Source organism: Cheilinus undulatus, linkage group 5, assembly GCF_018320785.1.
Source record: "Cheilinus undulatus linkage group 5, ASM1832078v1, whole genome shotgun sequence".
NCBI lineage: Eukaryota > Metazoa > Chordata > Actinopteri > Labriformes > Labridae > Cheilinus > Cheilinus undulatus.
The window spans coordinates 40,726,828-40,745,960 of NC_054869.1; the positions used below are offsets into that span (position 1 = coordinate 40,726,828).

General features: G+C 39.2%; 1 protein-coding gene across 4 annotated transcripts in view; it reads left to right on the forward strand.

Annotated features, from left to right (window-relative positions):
• The window catches only part of LOC121509577 (transducin-like enhancer protein 1), a 33,980-nt gene extending 25,825 nt beyond the window's left edge, over positions 1-8,155 (forward strand). For all 4 annotated transcript variants that reach the window (XM_041787036.1, XM_041787037.1, XM_041787038.1 and 1 more), the window contains exons 14-20: positions 1,452-1,528; positions 1,628-1,877; positions 2,590-2,837; positions 3,443-3,590; positions 3,756-3,906; positions 4,322-4,398; positions 6,657-8,155. In XM_041787036.1, the coding sequence (XP_041642970.1) occupies positions 1,452-1,528; positions 1,628-1,877; positions 2,590-2,837; positions 3,443-3,590; positions 3,756-3,906; positions 4,322-4,398; positions 6,657-6,764 (1,059 nt within the window). In that variant the 3' untranslated portion in view covers positions 6,765-8,155. The remainder of the gene's footprint in view (positions 1-1,451; positions 1,529-1,627; positions 1,878-2,589; positions 2,838-3,442; positions 3,591-3,755; positions 3,907-4,321; positions 4,399-6,656) is intronic.
• The last annotated feature ends 10,978 nt before the right edge of the window (positions 8,156-19,133 follow it).

Sequence of the window (19,133 nt, forward strand, 5' to 3'; positions counted from 1 at the left end):
TAGATTTACTATTCTCTCTGTGTGTCACCTGCAAGATGTATTTTAACTAAAGTTTGTTGATTCTAGTTGTTGAGGTCAAACCTTTGGATTTTATTAGATTTATCATCCATAAGAACTGTGGTGTTTTGGACATATTGTCTCTCTTCACCCACTAAAGGGCTAGGACTGTTTAATCTATCATAGTTTGTCATGCTGTTTCTGGTCTCTCACTTTTTAACATCTTAAAAAAAGAGTTGAAATTTTCATTTTATACATTTTTTACTGTATTACTGGCAAATAATGTGCATGAACACCAGACCCTGATTGACAGATAAAACAAGAAACTTCTTTGAAAGATTTTTCATTCATATTTCTACGTAGATGGCTTGTAAAGCCTTTGTAGCATATCGTGGTACATATTAGTGAACAAAATTAAAGAAATTTTTAGTGATGCCCTTGACTTCTCTTGCCTTAATAGAAAGTTATCTCCGCCATGGTTTGCTTTTTGCTACTTTTCAAGAAGCACTCAGGAAATGCTTTTTTATGTATACACATATAGTTCTAATAACTCAACCATGAAAGCCTGTTACAAACTCCAGGCAGATTTATATCTCCACAGTTTAATAAAGTCTTTACATTTCCTCTTATTGACCTAACTCTACTCTTAAGAAAATATTCTGTGATGCTAGTTTTCTTGAATTTAGTTTTCTTTTCCTAACTATTCAGTAACTAACAGGAGTCATACAGCAGGTTCTGTCTGTAAAGGTGGATGTTTTAATATATTTTTCCCTTGTTTTTATAAAACATGCAGTCAAAAAGACTTACTTTTGTCAGTAAATATTTGTTTCATGTTTACATTACCTGATAGATTTTTTTTCTTAGGCCACTCTTAGGTCTTTCTTTCTGTTGGTCTGTGTTGAAAATGTGTGATTAATGTCACTGTAATGCTACGTTTAAAGAGGATAGATGATCAGGAAGTTAAGGGGTGTGAACACTTTTCATGAACACTTTTATACAGCAACGTGTGGAAACTGTCAATAATTGCACAGCTGTATTTCTCCTGTGTGTGATAGTATTTATACAGCATGTGTGTGTGCTGGTGTGCGTTACCTTCAATCACCTCATCTCTCTTGGCTGTATTTGCATAGTGTTCATTACACTGTTTAAATAGGTTTAGTCAACTCACAGCTGTGTCTGGGCAACACTCGATAGAAACTCCGGTTGTGTACTCACTAACTGTGTGTGTATGTGTTGAGTGTTCAGCGATAGTTCTGCCTCTATGTATTTGCTGACTCTTAAACTTGTCATTCACATTCAGAGGGTGTGTGCGCTCCAGAGTGTCTGTTTGCTCTGTGCTCACGAGTGTTTGTGTTCTGTTCCACAGGTTACTGTTGACCTGTGCGCATCTTCTGCCAATGCTCATGGGTGTGTTTGCACTGTGCTCATAAAAATGTCTTTGTTCTCTCTCTAAGGTTGGTTTTGATCCTCATCCTCACATGCGAGTTCCTGGAATGCCTCCCAGTCTGACAGGAATTCCTGGTGGCAAACCGTAAGTGTGCTCGTGGCTGCTTATATGTCTAAAGACCTGACTTGCCCTCTAAAACGTTTTCTGAAAAGTCTCCTATTTTGTCTTCTTTTGTATCATCAGAGCTTACTCCTTTCACGTGGCAGCCGACGGACAGATGCAGCCGGTTCCGTTCCCCCCAGACGCTTTGGTTGGCCCAGGAATTCCTCGCCACGCCCGCCAGATCAACACGCTGAACCATGGAGAGGTGGTGTGTGCAGTGACCATCAGCAACCCCACCAGACATGTTTACACTGGAGGAAAGGGATGTGTGAAGGTGTGGGACATAAGTCACCCAGGAAACAAGAGCCCGGTGTCACAGCTAGACTGTCTGGTGAGTGAGAAGGGAGTGATAGTGGGGTGAATCTTAACTTGATGTGTTAAGTATCCAGTGATTAGTAGGGTGTCAGTCTCTGCAATCTTAGTTTTGTTCACAATGGGAATAGGAGTGGGGCTGTTGGGATCAATTGCATGAATCACAATTACTCAAGGTCTGTTATTAGTGCACTCATTTTTAAATTAATCGTCCCTTTCAGCACACTTTGATGAAGCCACTGAAGCATCTTCCTACAGCCACAGTAATGCCGCCACTGTGTCATTTCACAGACAGCTCAGTGGACAAGTCAGAAATCCTCTACACCTTGTGTTATCAAATATTTACCTTTTGACTGTTCACTTATTTCCTTCTTAAACCACAACAAGTCTTTTTCTGTGGTTTAATTCATATTACAGTCTTTGGTGTCCCTATAAAAGCAGACTTGAATCCAAACAGGAAGTCAATAACCCTAAGTTAAAGATGGTAAAATAAATTCCAGAAAAGCTACCATTTTGAATGCAACATAGTGCAATATTTAAATTAGATAAAAATGATGTGATTAATTATTATTAACTATAGAAATTCTAAGATCAATCCCGATTCAAAATTTTAATCTCTTGACAGCCCCGGCTTTTAAAAATTATGTTGGATAAAATAACATTCCTCTGTAAAACATTATAGGTTAATAATAATAATAATAATAATACTTATTATTATTTTGCTCAATCAGAATCGAGACAACTACATCCGCTCCTGTCGTCTACTCCCCGATGGTCGGACCCTCATTGTGGGAGGCGAGGCGAGCACACTGTCAATCTGGGATTTGGCCACACCTACCCCCAGGATTAAAGCAGAGTTAACATCCTCGGCACCAGCATGTTACGCTCTGGCCATCAGCCCCGACTCCAAGGTCTGCTTCTCCTGCTGCAGTGATGGAAACATCGCAGTGTGGGATTTACACAACCAGACACTAGTCAGGTAAGGGCTTTGAGTGCCTCTTTGTGTATGATTAACAACAAGAGTTGAGTGATCCATAGGGATGATAACGAGTTACAGCATCAGTTGAAAGAATATCTGTGTCACAACAACCACTGCAGGCTGTATTATAGCTAATAGGTGGGCAAACTCCATACGGCACTGAAAGTGCACATTGTGGAATTTGATTGATGAAATGCAAAATCTCCAGGCAAGAAGACACCTCAAACCTTATTTGCCTTTGGAGAGTCCCAAAGAAAGACTGAGGCTTATATGGATTTTACATGAAGTGTCTTGCCCAAAGACACATCAGCATGTGACCAAAGGAGCTGGGGATCGAACCCCAACTTTTTGGTCAAGAGATGACTGACTCTGCCCGCTGATCCACATTCACAATGTGAATTAACAGATGGGAACACCAACAGTATGCTGTTGTGATTCATTATGAATGTCTTAAGTGAGCAGGGCTTTGGCACTGTTGTAGAAACGTACTGTGAAAAGTGCTTCTAATGCATACTGATTGACTTGGCTGCCTGATTCCCCGTGTGTCTCTCTTTGACCATTTTCCTTTTCTTTTAACTCTGACTGTATGTATTTGTTGTCTGCAGGCAGTTCCAGGGCCACACAGATGGAGCCAGCTGTATCGACATCTCCAATGATGGCACCAAGCTGTGGACCGGAGGCCTCGATAACACGGTCCGCTCCTGGGATCTGAGAGAGGGGCGGCAGCTGCAACAGCATGACTTCACATCACAGGTACACACTCTGATCAGTTAAACAGTGTCTCATCAACATAGTTCAATATACTGATGGTATATTTTGATCCGATTCAATTCAGAAGTCCCCCTGGAAGATGGAATCAAATTTCAAATGTGAATTTTCATGCTGTTATAACTCCAGTAATATGTTCTGTCTTTCCAGATCTTCTCTCTTGGCTACTGTCCGACAGGAGAGTGGCTCGCTGTGGGAATGGAGAGCAGCAATGTTGAGGTCCTTCATGTCACCAAGCCTGACAAATATCAGCTTCATCTGCATGAGAGCTGTGTACTCTCTCTGCAGTTTGCCTATTGTGGTAAGAACCTTCCTGTAAACAGATTTGTCTTTTTAGTTGTCTGGTCCCTATTTAATTTAATTTTTTTTTTTCTCATTTCTTTTCTTCTCACTTAATTACCTTTGCACTTAAGTGGGTGATTTGATGTATGGTGAAGGTTTACAGACATACAGTATTTAGTGCTTAAAGGTGTTTTTTCTTTGTAAGAAAGGACAGCATGGAGGTGCACCATAATCATCTAGCAATCAGAAGTGCCTCCTCCTATGTGGTTTTTCTTTAGTTTTATCCTTAATTGCCTTTTGTCTTTTTTAGTGTACAAAGGGTGTTTCATTTCTTCTCTATATCTTCTTAATTAATTAGCAGTTTTTGCCAATGTGTATCCTTGTCCAACCTTAGAATGATGAACATGTGTCTCTTTGTGTGTTTCGCCTCCAAGGTAAATGGTTTGTGAGCACAGGCAAGGACAACCTACTGAACGCATGGAGAACGCCGTATGGAGCCAGCATATTCCAGGTTGGGACAATATATCGCTGTAACAATGTTAAATACCAAATATTGAACTTTGAACTTTGAAGTTTCTTCTTTGGCGTCACCAGAGCAAACTAAATTTGCTACACTGCATTGTATCATTAAAAACACAGCAGTGTGACTTTGTGGTTGTGCTTTTACAGATAAAAAAAACACATAAAAGATACAAGTTGCTATGAAATATTGATTTTCTGGAGGTGAAACATCCCTCTTTCTTTGTTGCAATAGCAAAATGTTCTTGATCACAGAATTGTAGTAAAATGGCTGCCTGAGCTGAAGAATTATCTGAATTTTAATCCTAATTACAGTTTTGGCCTTCCCACATTTAAGTTTCAGGTTCAGGTGACTTTATTTGCACCTGTCGGAAAATTTGTTTGCAGCCAGTAGGATGGTAACATCCAGAAGTAACACGAAACAAACAATGGGAATTTCAAACCTACTAAAATGTGAATCCCCATCCACCCAACTCACTCCACCCTTAAAAAAAGTGGCATAAAAACAATATAAAGATTCAAAGATAAAAGATGAAAGTACTCAAGGTTCCATCTATCAAGGCAGAAAAGAGAGTGAACATAATAGAACGTGACTGAGAAACATAATCAACAGGAAGTGTAATATTAAGCTGAGATATTAAGGAACAGCTAATTACATATTGATGGGATAAGGATTAAATATTGACCTTTATTTGGACTTTAATTTTTTATGTATTTGCTTGAATGTAGATATTGTGGATCATTGCAGGGCCATGTTAGGCTAAATGTAAGGGGGACCATGTAGGCCAAAAAGGCCTGGTCAAATATTTGGCCCTGTCCAGCCCTGGAAACTGTATGTAGCAGGACATACAGTACATATATTTAAAATTAACCATAAACAACACAAAAATTCCTTAATGTAAATAAATTATAGAGTTGTGGTGATTCTGATACTGGTATTGGAAATACCTACGATACTTCTCTAAATGCGGGTACTGGTGTCGGATATTTGTTTGCCATGCTAAATGTTAGCGTTATAAACCATTATAAAATATTTAGATGCAAAACTCACAATAATTAGCTGGAAAAACAACTCTTAAGTGTCACAGAGAGGCTGGACATTATGGTTCTATTTTTGAGCCACGTTCTCAGTTCACTAAAATAATGTTTTCCAGTTTTCCACAGCACAGTCAGTCCAGAAAGTTACAGAATAGGAAACATGATACTGCAATATCTCTAATGAATCATCAGGATTGATATATATATGAATATAATCATCATCAGTCATTCTGGATGTTTTTCAGCTAAAATTTAGAGTGTTTTTCACACATAGATAATACTTTGGCAGGCCACAAAGGCATATTTTCTCATCATATTTCTTTTTTTGTTTTGTTTTGTATGATTTGTGTGTAATTACAGACTCCACACACTAGAAAGACATTCACTGGTACAGTGGTTCTCAACTGGTGGGTCAGAACCCAAAAGTGGGTGGCGAAGCCCTTTTCAGTGGGTGTGCCTGGGGAAAAATGTCGCTAAATTGTCTGAGACTCTATAAAACATGCATGTTTTGTCCCATTTTATTGTTTTATTACACCTTTAGTACTGTCTTTGGTCCAAGCTCTACTATTTTCATCAAATACATCTGATTGACCTAAAAGATCTCCAAAATTTGGGTCGCAATTCTCCTTGAGGAGTTGACGGTGGGAACCACTGCACTAGTATGTCCCTCCTTCAAATGCACTGATTGAGTTGCCACATGTGAAGTTAAAAAATGAAGTGTTGTATTGTGTAGCACTGTATGTACTGTAGGTCTTCATCAGCCTTATGCTGCTGATATTATCCTGCACTCTTGCACTGTAGGATGATGGTTGTGTTACACTACCCCATCAACAATCAACCTCCCCACACAGAGCTCACCTGCTGATATTAAAGGCAAGAAATGTTATCAGAGGGTCTTTTTACAACACAATGCTGATTAATACAATCAAAACAATGAATACAGTAATGCAGAACACGTCATCAGTACATAACAAGCACAATTACAAATGTTTTGAAACAAACCAACAACCTGAAACCTTTCTTATGCCATGTACTGTCCAAAACTGACCCATTAGTCTTTGGACAAGCATGTTTTCACATGCAGCTATTGTAATACTCATAGATTTTGGAGATGAATTTTGAAACTCTTTGGTACATTACCCAGATCAAAGATGAAAAAAAAAAATTACCTCTGATTTGCCACTGACTTTTTCTCTCTTTCCCCATCTTTAGTCTAAAGAATCGTCTTCTGTGTTGAGCTGTGACATAAGTGTGGACGACAAGTACATAGTCACTGGTTCAGGAGACAAAAAGGCCACTGTCTATGAGGTCATCTACTAGAAACATGGACATACAGCTGAGAGACATTTCCCCACAAACTCAGCATTTTTGGATAAACTTCTCATGGAGCAGAATTGTGCAGATGGAGTGACCTTGGTGGCACTTCTTTCTGTCACATTCAGAAAAAAAGGAGACTGACACTTGACATGCAGAAATCAACTGTGCCTGGTTATACAGCTCCATTTGAACTAACAGCAGCTGGATTTTCAATTAAAGGAGAGGAACTTTATTGATGTTTGTGTTGCTATTGTTTTCTGCACAAACAAACTGCACTGGGACCACTTACAGGGACCCCAAAACTGACTGGACCAAAGGGGGCGCTGTTCTGTTCTGACTGGGACTAATGCTGGACATCAGATTTAAAACACATGTGACCTGGAGAACAAACAATCAAACAAGGTGGCTGAATAAGTGGATAAATGGCTGCCAGAAGGAGGAAACTGTGGATACAAATGGAGAGTATTATGGAGGAAGAAAAACATCACTTACAGACTGCTACACGTGTTGGCTTATATTCTGTCCTGGACTGATAATGCCCACAGCCTGTTGATCTCTAAGCTCTGACTCTCTGACCTTCGAACCTCAGCTTGCTGTTCTGAAACGCCTACACTGTCTGAAAAGTACCTTTTCTGTCTTAACAGTAAGTCTTATCTCAACAACTGCACTGTAGTGTTAGCCGTCCACCTACACGCTCTGTACACTTACAGATTGTCATTGCAGCTGAAAAGATACTGGAGGCCATGTTTATTGTTTGGTTGTTGTTGATGTATTGTGATGGGTTAGCTGGATCCTGAACTTGAAGCAAAGGGTGTTTTTATATTTCTTCATTGATGTATTGGGAGAAGAAAATAGCAAATCAAGCCAAGAGAAGATAGAACAAGTCTTAATTTTGGTCGTTTTTGTCTCCTCTCTTCCATTTAATTCTGCTTAGGAGACCAATTAGTTGAGACATGAAGGTAATAAAAATGTTAGTTAGTGAATTAATGCTATTACAGAAATTTTCCTCCCCTTGTGACCTGTTTGTACTCCACGAACAGCATAAGCCTTCGTGTTTGAGCTTCTTTGAACATCTTTCTTGTCTCATGCTCGTAATTGATCTTCACTGTGTGTCAGCAGCTTTCTGTGACTGTTATTATCACTGAATTGACATTTCTTTAATTATTGATTATCAATGAAATTGAAGTAGCTTCAGGTTTAAAAATAGCCTTCTTCATGCGTATTTACTTATTGGACTCAAGCCATGGCCTGTGCTTTTACTGCAGCTATTTGTGTATGCTCCATTAAAAAAATAAGCTCCTAGAATCAGGTCATAACGATTGAAATTATGGCCTGGAATTGATTAGTCCTTTAATTTAAAATAAATAAATGCTACTATCTTTTTTTTTTTTTAATTTTCACTCTGACCCTGCCTTTTTCACTCTTTAAAACACGTCATGTCTTATAGTTCAATTATTACCGTAAAATCTGGAATATAAGACGCAGTCTGTTTTTAGGGCTTTCCTCCTTGGTGGTGATTTAAATTTTGTTCTGCAAGCCCACATGTGCTCTGTGTACCTTCTGTTTTTCAGCATGTGGCGTTTGCACTACTGCTTTCTATTACATGGTGGTTGAGCTTTTAGTCTACAGTGATGGTCTTGAGGTACAGATCCACAGTCTCACTGCCCACCTCCTCTGCAAGTAATATTTACTCAACAGAATACCCCTCGTTTTCTCTAAATGCAGGATTATGACTTAGCGAGGAAGAAAAGCTGTTAAGTGTTACCTGACCCCACCAGCCGACTCTTCCTCTCTGTGTTTACCAGCACATTGGAAGCAGTGTAGCAGCCATTTTGCAGTACACTGTGAATGGGGGTAAACTGAAAACATAGGCATTAGAATTGCATCTAAAGCCCAGGTCAGACCAAAGAATCCCAACAAGACTGATGTTCTGAAAGCCTTTCATTTAATGTACTAGAATAAGAATAGTAGAATAATGTTTTCCACAGACAGATTTAGCCTTTACAGTCTTGAGTTCCACATGAATTAGACTGTTAGCACCATGCATGCTGCTTTCGTGCACAGCTGATAGAGGACAGGAGTGTTTATCAGTCTGATATTTCTGTGCAAAATTTTTAAAAAAGGCGAATGAAAGTGTTTTTGCCATTCTCAGCATGGATTGGTCGAAAGAAATATTCTACTTTCAACAAGTTTTTGTTGGCGTATTTGGCCAATCAAACAAGATTTCCATTTCACATATATCTGCTTGCAACATCCAAAAACCTGTTATTCGTAGTTTCACAAAATGAATTGCAGGAAATATCAGCCAGCCTGTTTTCAGGTACAAGAGCTCAGTCAGCTCTCAGACTTCTGCAACTTTCCCTAATGATGTTCTTAAACATTGTTGCATCATGAATCTTTGGTTTCAACTGGGCGTTATACACCAGATTTTACGGTAATCATGTATGGAAAAACTAGCACCCTAGCAAGTGCATTTGTCTAATTTCTAATTAATAATATGTAATTAAATATATTGTAAGTCACATTAAACCAAAAAGTCCACATAAATGTCTTTATTTCAATATGTAATAAGCAAAGACAAGGCTTGAATTCCTTTTGATGTGTAAAAGTACCTGCCAAGGCAGAGTAACACCTGCAAATGTAATAACTTCCCACAAACTGATAAACCACAAAAGTAATACAAATTTTCAGCTTTTGATTTATTGACCCCCATAACGCGATACATTTCCTAAAAACATAACTGCAGCTGCCTACTGAAAATGTAATAACTATTATTATTATTATGTTTTTTGGAAGAGAAAAATCAGTCTCTCAAAATTGTATTAACTTCCTAAAAATGTAACATGAAGATGAATCACTGTTTTTTTTTTTAAGCCTTTTCTACAATTGCCAGTGGATTCAAGTCTGCCTAAGCTCAAGGCAAATGAGAAAAAAAAAAGCCATGGCAATTTATTTTTGTTCATGAAACAGGAAGTTTCTTCCAGTCGTAAAAAACTGGTTGAGCCGTGAATCTTAGCACAAAATCTCTGAATGAGAAAAGGATGTGATCAGTATCAGTTTGGAAAATTCTGCAGATTCCAAAGGGTTCTTCATGATTTAAGCCTTCAGAGGGGGATCATATTACAAAACAACTTTTGCTGCACATTAACAAAAATCAAAGGGAAGGGCTGTGCTGGCCTATACATCCAGGGTACAAACTTCCTGAGAATAAAAACTAACTGAGTGGACAGGGATTTGAAGCTATTATTAAACAATAAAATTGGCTGGGTGAACCATGTTTCTGTTTGTTATTTATCATATCCTCAGAGTGCTGTTTTGATGCATTATAGTTTGATTGTTTTAAGACTCTGGAAAAACTTCCTGTTTCATGGTGAACAACAAATCACAGTGACTATGTTTTTTAATGTGACTTGAGCATAAGCTCACTTGAACCCACTGGTTGTTATAAAAAGGCCACAACATTTCCTATTCGTGTATTCATAATGTTCATATTGAATTTGTGGGAAATGATTACGATTTAAATTAGCTTGCAATTTTTACTTTCCCACAGATGTAATAAATCTTGCTGCAAATATCATAGTTTACTATGTTTGCAGGAGGCAACTGCTATTAGATCTATGTGAAATTCATTACATTTGTGGGATTATTACATAAAAAATGACAATTTCCTTGCTGAGTGTCTTGAAAGAAATTTGCTAGCTATTTTTCTGTATCAGGAATCTATGCTTATTTTTGATTTTATATCTATGACCTTTTCTTAAAAAACAGACCATCTATCCTCCAGTGCAGAATTGCCTTTCTTTTAAACCTCATGTGTTTCTGCTAATCTCCTTGAATATGGAACATTTGTGAAATTGCCTTTAAAAGTACAACTGTCACGTTGTCTTTTACTTCACAAAGAAAATGTAAGACTTCAACATTCTTTCTTTGTCAGTCTAGTCTTATAAAGAAGAGTATATAAGATGCTGTTGTGTTTCAGCTTCAGGAAGGAGTTGGTCAGTTTCAGCCATTTAAACTCATGACGACATTCTTTGTTTTTTATGTCTGTTGAATGTTTGTAAAAATGTATATATCTGTTTTTTTTTTCTTACAGGACATGCTTTAGGAATAACAAACTGTTTTTGTACATCTTTTACATGAAAAAGAAACGTCTAATCAGGAGAAATACTTAATGGTCTTAATGCTAGCTGATCTGAAATGATTAAAATATCTAGACAATAAATGTGTTCTTTTTTTGTTACCGGTGTATTCTTTGACTGTTCTTTGGGGTTAGCACAAGAACATAATTGCATCTCATTAATAATATCTCTTTGATTTAAAATGCTCTCAAAAACATCTTTATTAAAATGAAAGTACAAAAACACACTGGTACATGCTGTAAAGAGAATGCCATGTCAACAGCAGTTTGTCCTTCACTGTGTGGGCAAAGCAGCTCAGTCAGAAACAGCAGCAATTTGGCAATATGTTGATTCACCTGTATGCTGTGTCTTATAAACCCTTATATTTTTGACACAGTGTACAAGCAAGTCAACATATTTTCTTGGCCCATTTTTACACAAAACTCGTTAAGCTACGCTGATAAAACGTTCCCATCTACAGCCCTGAACCCCCATCCCGAAAAAAATATCATATCTTACAATATAATACATATAATACAATATCTTCAGTTGTAGATCTAGCAAAAAGCTACTGCTGTGAGAGAGAGAGATTACTGTTTCAATCACTTCCATGGCCACAGGTGTATAAAATCAAGCACCTAGGCATGCAGACTGTTTCTACAAACATTTGTGAAAGAATTGGTCGCTCTCAGGAGCTCAGTGAATCCCAGCGTGGTACTGTGATAGGATGCCACCTGTGCAACAAGTCCAGTGGTGAAATGTCCTCGCTCCTTAATATTCCAGTCAACTGTCAGTGGTATAATAACAAAGTGGAAGCGATTGGGAATGACAGCAAGTCAGCCACATTCAGGAGAGCGGGGATGGGAAGGGTCAGTTGCTGGATACCAGAGCAGCAGTTGCACTTCACTGGCACCTAGCACACTTTCCCAGATGTGATCCAGCTCACAGCATACTGGGTGCTCAGGACCCAGTGGGTTGGCCCCCCAAACCAGCTTGGAAGATACCTGGATAGATGGTGCATGGGCCTGGTGCAGGCCTGGACGATTGCCATCAGGAGGCCATAGCAGTACAGGACCAAGGTTGATGCAGCAAAGAGCCAAACATATGCCCCCTCATGTGACCTGACCTGACATTCATTGTGTCTGCAATGATTATGTAAGGCATTTGGTGACTTTTTTGGTTAAAAGTGCTACTCACATAAATCTTTACTAAATTAGATGATGAATTGTTGGGACACATGCAGATCTAGGGTTTCCCAACATCAGAAACCAGAGTGCCAACATTTTCTGTGATATTCTTTACATTTTTAATGTCGCAAAAATGAGGGGAAATATTAACAAAGCAACAAGGATTTTCTATTTGTGCTGGACTAAACAGAGACAACTTTCAACCTTCTCAAAACAACAATACTTCTTGTGAGCTGTGTTACCAGGCCTTTTGTATTTGAGGTTGACTTTGGTTCCTTCACACAGCTCCTCTGATAAATAACTTCATCTCTTCAGTAGAGGATTTGCACTGAAGCCTATAAAGGTTTGAACCTCCCTTTGTGTATCTTTACTAAGGTAAGAGGTTCATTTGTTTTTTATGTTTAGACATTTGTGTCCTCTAACCCTGGTGCCTTTTATTCAACATCAGCACACTTTGTCATTGTGAAGGTGACTTGTTCAAAGGCAGAACTGAGAAAAACTGGATTGTTGAAGTATGTGGGTGTTTCTGGCACAACTCCACAAACTTCCAAGGTGCATGGAGGATAAAGCTCCAGCAACACTTGTAGTTTAGAGAACAGCTTATTCTTGTAGTCGAGGATGAGACTGATGAAGGCTACAAGCTGAAATGCTTTTGTCTGATGAAGATGTTCTCAAACTGTAATTTTCCCGTGACACAAGGTCAATAATTGTATCACATCCTGCAAGTTTCAGCATCAGAATACTAATTAAAATTTTTTCCATAACTTTCTCTTTCTTTCTTTTTCTGAAGCTCAGAAAACTCAGAAAGATCCATCATCGCTAGAAGTTAAACATCAGCTCTTCGTGGTTTCCATTTTCTCTCTACAGATGTGCAAAGACACGCTCTGTCTTGTTAAATTTCTTGGATTAAACACTTTTGCTCATGGTGCTCTATGTAATGTTAATTCTACTATGCTCTATACAGTGAATTCAGAAAGTACAGAGCATTCACAGCTGATAATGCATATCAGAGCAAAAACCAGGCCACAGGTCAGAGGAACTGCCTGCAGAGCTCAGAGACAGGATAGTTGCAAGGAACAGATCTGAGGAAGGCTGCAAAAATATTTCTGCTCAAGAGCACTGTGGCTTCCATAAATCCCAAATGGAAAAAGTTTGGCACAACCAGGACTCTTCTGAGAGCTGGTCACCCAGCCAAAGTGAGTGATCCTTGTAAGAGAGTTGACCAAGAATCCAATGGTCACTCAGGCTGAGCTCCATAGATCCGGTGTGGAGATGGGACAAAGTTCCAGAAGGACACCCATCACCGCAGTCCTCCACTGATCTGGACTTTATGGCAGAGTGGCTAGACGGAAGCCTTTCTTCAGTGCAAAACATATGAAAGCCTGCGCAGTGTTTGCAAAAAGGACCTGAAGAACTCACCAACTGCAAGAAACAAGATTCTCTGGTTGGATGAAGCAGAGATTGAACTGTTTGGCCTCAATTCTAACATTTAAGAAAACCAGACACTACTTATTACCTGCCCAATACCATCCTAACAGTGAAGCACGGTGGTGGCAGCATCATGCTGTGGGGATGTTTTTCAGCAGCAGGGACTGGGATACTGGTCAGAGTCGAGGGAAAGCTGAATGGAGCACAGATGTCCTCACTGAAACCTGCTCTGTGACAATCAAAACCTCAGGCTGGGTTGAAGGTTTACCTTCAAACATGGCAATGACCCTAAGCACACAGCCAAGACAACACAGGAGGGGCTTAGGGACAACTCTGAATATGGCCAGAGCCCTGTTGAACCAGACTGAACATCTCTGGAGAGACCTGAAAATGGCTGTCATGGATGGTCTCCATCCAACCTGACTGAGCTTGAGAGGACTGGCAAAGAAGAGTGGCAGATAATCCCCCAATCAAGGTGAGCACAGCTTGTTGCATCTTAGTCAAAAAGACTCAAGGCCGTAAATGCTGCCAAAGAGGCTTCAACTAAGTACTGAGTAGAGGGGATGTTTGACACTTTAGATATTTCAGTTCTTTCTTTTCAATGCATTTGCAAAAAATTCTAAAATTCTTAAATGCATGATTTCAGCTCGATTGTTTAAAAGGCACCAACTACACATGATGATTTGCTGCTGTAACACTGTTTTGTTGAATCATCATGAACATACCACAGAATTTATATCTTTTATGCATACTTTAAGTTGAAATCAAAAACTGACCAAGACCCCCTCATCAGAAATTTGAGGTGAGATACTCTGCCTGAGCCCAGGTCCAGCCCAACACAGATCTGGACCACGCTGTGCTGGATTTCTGGTCAATCAGTGACTCGGAGGTTGTTAAAGAAAGAGAAAACCCTGCTTTACATTTACTCAGACTTCTTTAAAGGGGCTACAGCTTCTCCAGGTTTTGTATCTTAAAATACACATCCTGGCTCCATTATGTCCCAATTTCTCTCAATTGCTCTCAGGTTCCTTCCTCTTGTGGGCCTGAAGAGCGAGTAAGTGGGTGAAAATGAAGAATGAAGAAGCTGGGTGGCCCACTCTACCAGCATGGATGATTCAGTCTGCAGAGAGGGGGCTTTAAAGTGAGTTTTTGTGTGTTTTTACTGTATATGTTGTATTGATATGGAGTTACAGATAGTACTGAACAGAGCAGCTGTTCAAATCAACTGTGTGTTAAATAACCAAGTCCAATCCCCTGCTTAAAACTAACACCCACAACAAACAGACAAGCTCTCTCTTCCCCGATGTAAACTGTAAATCTGATTAATTACTGTGAATATATAATTCTCTGTCTATCCCCGGCTCTCTCTCTCTCTCACACACACTTACACAAACACACAAACACAGACAGCGTCGAGCAGAATGAGGTGATTATGTGGCAATTACAGGCGTCACAGTGACAAAATGAAAGCTGATCCTTGGAGAAAAAAGGAGAAAATGTCACTCCAAGTTTTCGGTCTATCCGCAGATTTCTGAGCTCTGAATCACAGCGTTCTCTTTTGATCATCACCGCTGCTGCCTCTCTCCGATACACAGACGGATTATTCCCCCTAAATCTCCCAAATCCCTAATCCTATTTATCTCAACGCCACACAAAAAAGGTGCTCTCTCTCTCTCTCTCCCCTGCTCAGCTTATGTGTACAGTATGGATGTGAGCGTACTTGTATGTTTGTGAGGACCAGTTCAGGACATGAGTTACATCTCAGGATGTGTTCACTTTGAGGCAAATGTGTTTTAGACTCAAGGCTGTGAAGGAATTAAGACATTCATGGGTTTTATAATCCAACTGCTCCATAATGATACAAATGTCTATGTCTATGTCTATGATGCAATGTATGTGTGGTGTACTACTTCTGTCACTTATCTTCATTTTAATTGATCATTTAATTTGTTCAAGACAGATCAAATTAAAGACCCTGTAAAGTGAAAATAAATATGTATTTAGGTTTTTTGTATGACAGGTCACTGTGTCATGAACCCCCAGGTCAAATTTCAGTAGGATAAAACATCTCTCAGTTTATAAAATTAAGCTTCAGAATCATGAAAAATGAGGCAGTAAAATCTGCTCCGGGGTGGTGTTGGCGTGTCTGTTGAATGAGCTGAAGCCACGCCCACTCATGAGAAAAAGGATCCCATACACGTAATATACGTAGATGCAGCATTGGCCAGTAGGCTGTACATCAACATTTCAAACAATAACAAAACCCTTCATCACCTATATATTGCCTCTGGCAATATGGCGGACACATTGACGTATAGTGGCAGTGGGCAAACACAGTCAATGAGGCATCTATGTTTATAATGTCTATGTAGGATCCTCTTAAATTAAAAAAATGCTGCAATCTGAAAGCACTTACTGCATTAGCCTGCCCCTTGACCTTACATTGACCTTATGATCAGAGAACAGCTGCCTGGCTCTGTGCCAGAGAAGAGGCAAAGTCCATTTTCTGGATCAAATCTCTGTTATGAAACTTTAAATGATCCAAAGACCACTGTGGCTGATAGATTTGGTAAATTAACCTCACAATGAAACAAAAAAAACCTTTTAACTGACTGTTAGTTTTCATTTAAAGGCAGTGACATCAGCTAACAACACACTGTACTGAGATGAACTGCTCTGGGATTTTCTTTCATTGTAGCGTTAGGGGGCGGGGTCATTCCCCACTGTGGGCTCATGACATCACCAGTCCACATATTGGCCCCACCCAAATTAAACCCAACCAGGAAAGAGGTGAAAAACTTTATGAGAGTCTAAATCCAAAATTCAGTCACATGTAGATCTCAGTGATTTCACATGTTTACAGCAACCTTATTCCAACATATCTTGTGTGTTAAGACACAAATTTTGGATTTCGCTTTACAGGGTCTTTAAAGACTGAAGACCTAGACTTTCCATTGCTACATAGCTCATATATAGCATGAATGAGACATTTAATATAGATTCCCTGATATACAGTGAAGTTTTATCTTTGATCTTATGTTAAATGTGGGGGATTACGTTTTCACATCAAATTGGTCTGATGATCCAAAACATTTAAGTTTGATAAATATCAAAAATAAAAACAGGACTCAGAAATGGGAAAAATACTTTTTCACGACACTGTATATACGCCAATTTCTTCACTGGCCACGACTGGTTTGCATTTGCTTGGACTAGACTGCACCTGTAGCTACAACCTCTTTCAGCTTAAATTAGTGAGGGAATGTTCATTTCAGCTTGAAGCTTTGCAAGCTGGATCAGCCTGATGACAGACAAGGACATTTATTTTTTCTTTATCAAGCAAAAAAGTCTCCTGCTTCATTTTAACAACTAGAGCCCTGCAGGGGACTCTTAATATTCGCTCCTGCTTGATTTCTTACCATTACCTTCAGCTCTCACAGTACATGCCATCCACTCAAACAACAGGTGTGTTGATCCTGCATTGCCAGGATTATGACAATCCATGTTAAATATTCAGAATAACACACAGTGCATTCACTTAAGGGCAATATTGACAGGTTCACTTAAGCACCACCCTTATTAAATTTCTTCTCTGAATGAAGGAGCCCTAAGAAAACAATCACTTCCTTGTAATGCGTAAAGATGCCACAAATGGAAAAAAAAGGCAGCTGGGACTCTCAGATTGATTTAACTCCTGGTAATAGCTTAGTAGTAGCAGTGTCGAAGTAATATTTACTGACTTTAATCATACAAAGTAACATAAAAAGTCCTACGGAGGTCAAATTGTTTCCTGATCTCTGGAAAGTTTACGGGTCATAAAAACTGCAACACACTCCAACACCTCTCACAGACAGTAGACTAATTTTTACTATATGTATGCTGTGCTGTTACCAACCTAGTCATTAGATGCTTAATGCAGTAAAGCTAATTTGCATGTAAAGGGGTGATTTTCCCTGAATAACTGCATAATGGCTCAGCATCTGCGGGCCAGTATGCATGCAAATAGGCCAATAACATGATATGGGGAGCATTAAACCTGTGCCTTTCGACTAATTTGCAAACTTTTAGTGCCTATCTGCTGTGTGATGCTGGCTACATAGAGACAGACCAATATTCCAAAATGTTTATGCAGCCCCAGTGACTACAGCTGAAAAGACAGCAATTAAACTGATTTCTCAGTGAATGATTCTAACAGCAACATGTGACACATATCCTGTGTTATCTTGTTTAATATAAGCCTGAAGAAGTGCTATAAGGAGAGCTTACTTTGACTGGGGATTGTAGAGTAGTTGTATCATCTTGTTCAAATACATTTACTTATGGGTGTGTTTCAACAAAGCCCAGTTGTTTCCAGGCTCTGTCACCTACTCTTACGAACTCATAGCAAATGGAAACTTGAGTGTGACATCATTCCCAGCTCCGACTTCCGAGGTAAATGGAATGCAGCAGAAGTCCTCCAATGGTGACTCGACACGACATCTTGGGATCTTAAAATAAATCTGTGCATATTTTTGATTTTTTTTCATGGCACCAGTTTTGAACCAGTACATCCAAGAAGTATTCTGATAGGATTCAAGGACAATTGGAGCCATGGCGTGGTGTACAAATCCAGACAGACATACAGAAATGCCGCCAATTATGGTAGTAAGATTTAGTGTTCTTACGGGCATTTTCTGCAGGTCCCCCTTGGTAATGGTTTCAGAAATCAAAAACGTTGCCATAGTAATAGTTAGCCTTGCTGTAACGGGTCTTTAAGTTTTTGTAGTTCATGAATAGTTTTAATGTCATCGTGTTTCATATCCAACTGAAAACTCTTCAGAGTATCCTGAAATAAGATGCCATTCCTGTATTATCTTTAAAAACCTTGATAACTGCTCATCTTAGTCTTGAATGACACAAAGATTTATTGTCATGATACTTATATGCAATACAACCCAAATTAGCTTTATAACAGTTCTTTAGATAAGTTGACTACCATAGGAATCATAAAGCACGGATAATAAAATCACTCTAACCCATGGTAAAATCACTGTAATGTTCTAGGTCTAATGTCAATAATGTGTTTGATTTTGCTTGTTCATTTCTGCTGAGAACATCACTTAGACAGTATGTAAAAGAAAGCTAAAGCTACAAAGGAGTCAGATTAAATTGAATTCGCACAGGCACAAGCGAGAGAGAAGAAGACTGCAGCAGCTGCCAGCATGAATAAACCAGGTGTGTTAAACCATTACATCCTCTTCTGTCTTGAAGCCTCCTCCTTCTCTTTTCTTCTCTTATTCTCTCTTTATGCCTTTATTTGCCATTTATTTCTTTTTCTCACTGTCTCTCCAGGAAAACGCTCTCTCCTTCCACCCACTTTCTTTTTGTTTTTCATAAGTTTTCCCTCCTCTTCTCTTCTCTTTCCCTCGAGTTTATTTACCTTTTACCTCTTTTCCTCCCTTTTTTACCCCCAGCCTTTCCCGCTAGCCCACTGTGTATTGCACCTGTGTGTTTGTGTGTGCTAATGAGCTTAGAGCTGTCTCCCTCCCAAGGTGAGGTGCCATGCTGCGGTGATCAGCACTGCTGGAGCTGCAGGTATCAACCACAAACACCTGCCAGGTTGAGCAGAAACACACACACAAACCAGCACGCACACACAC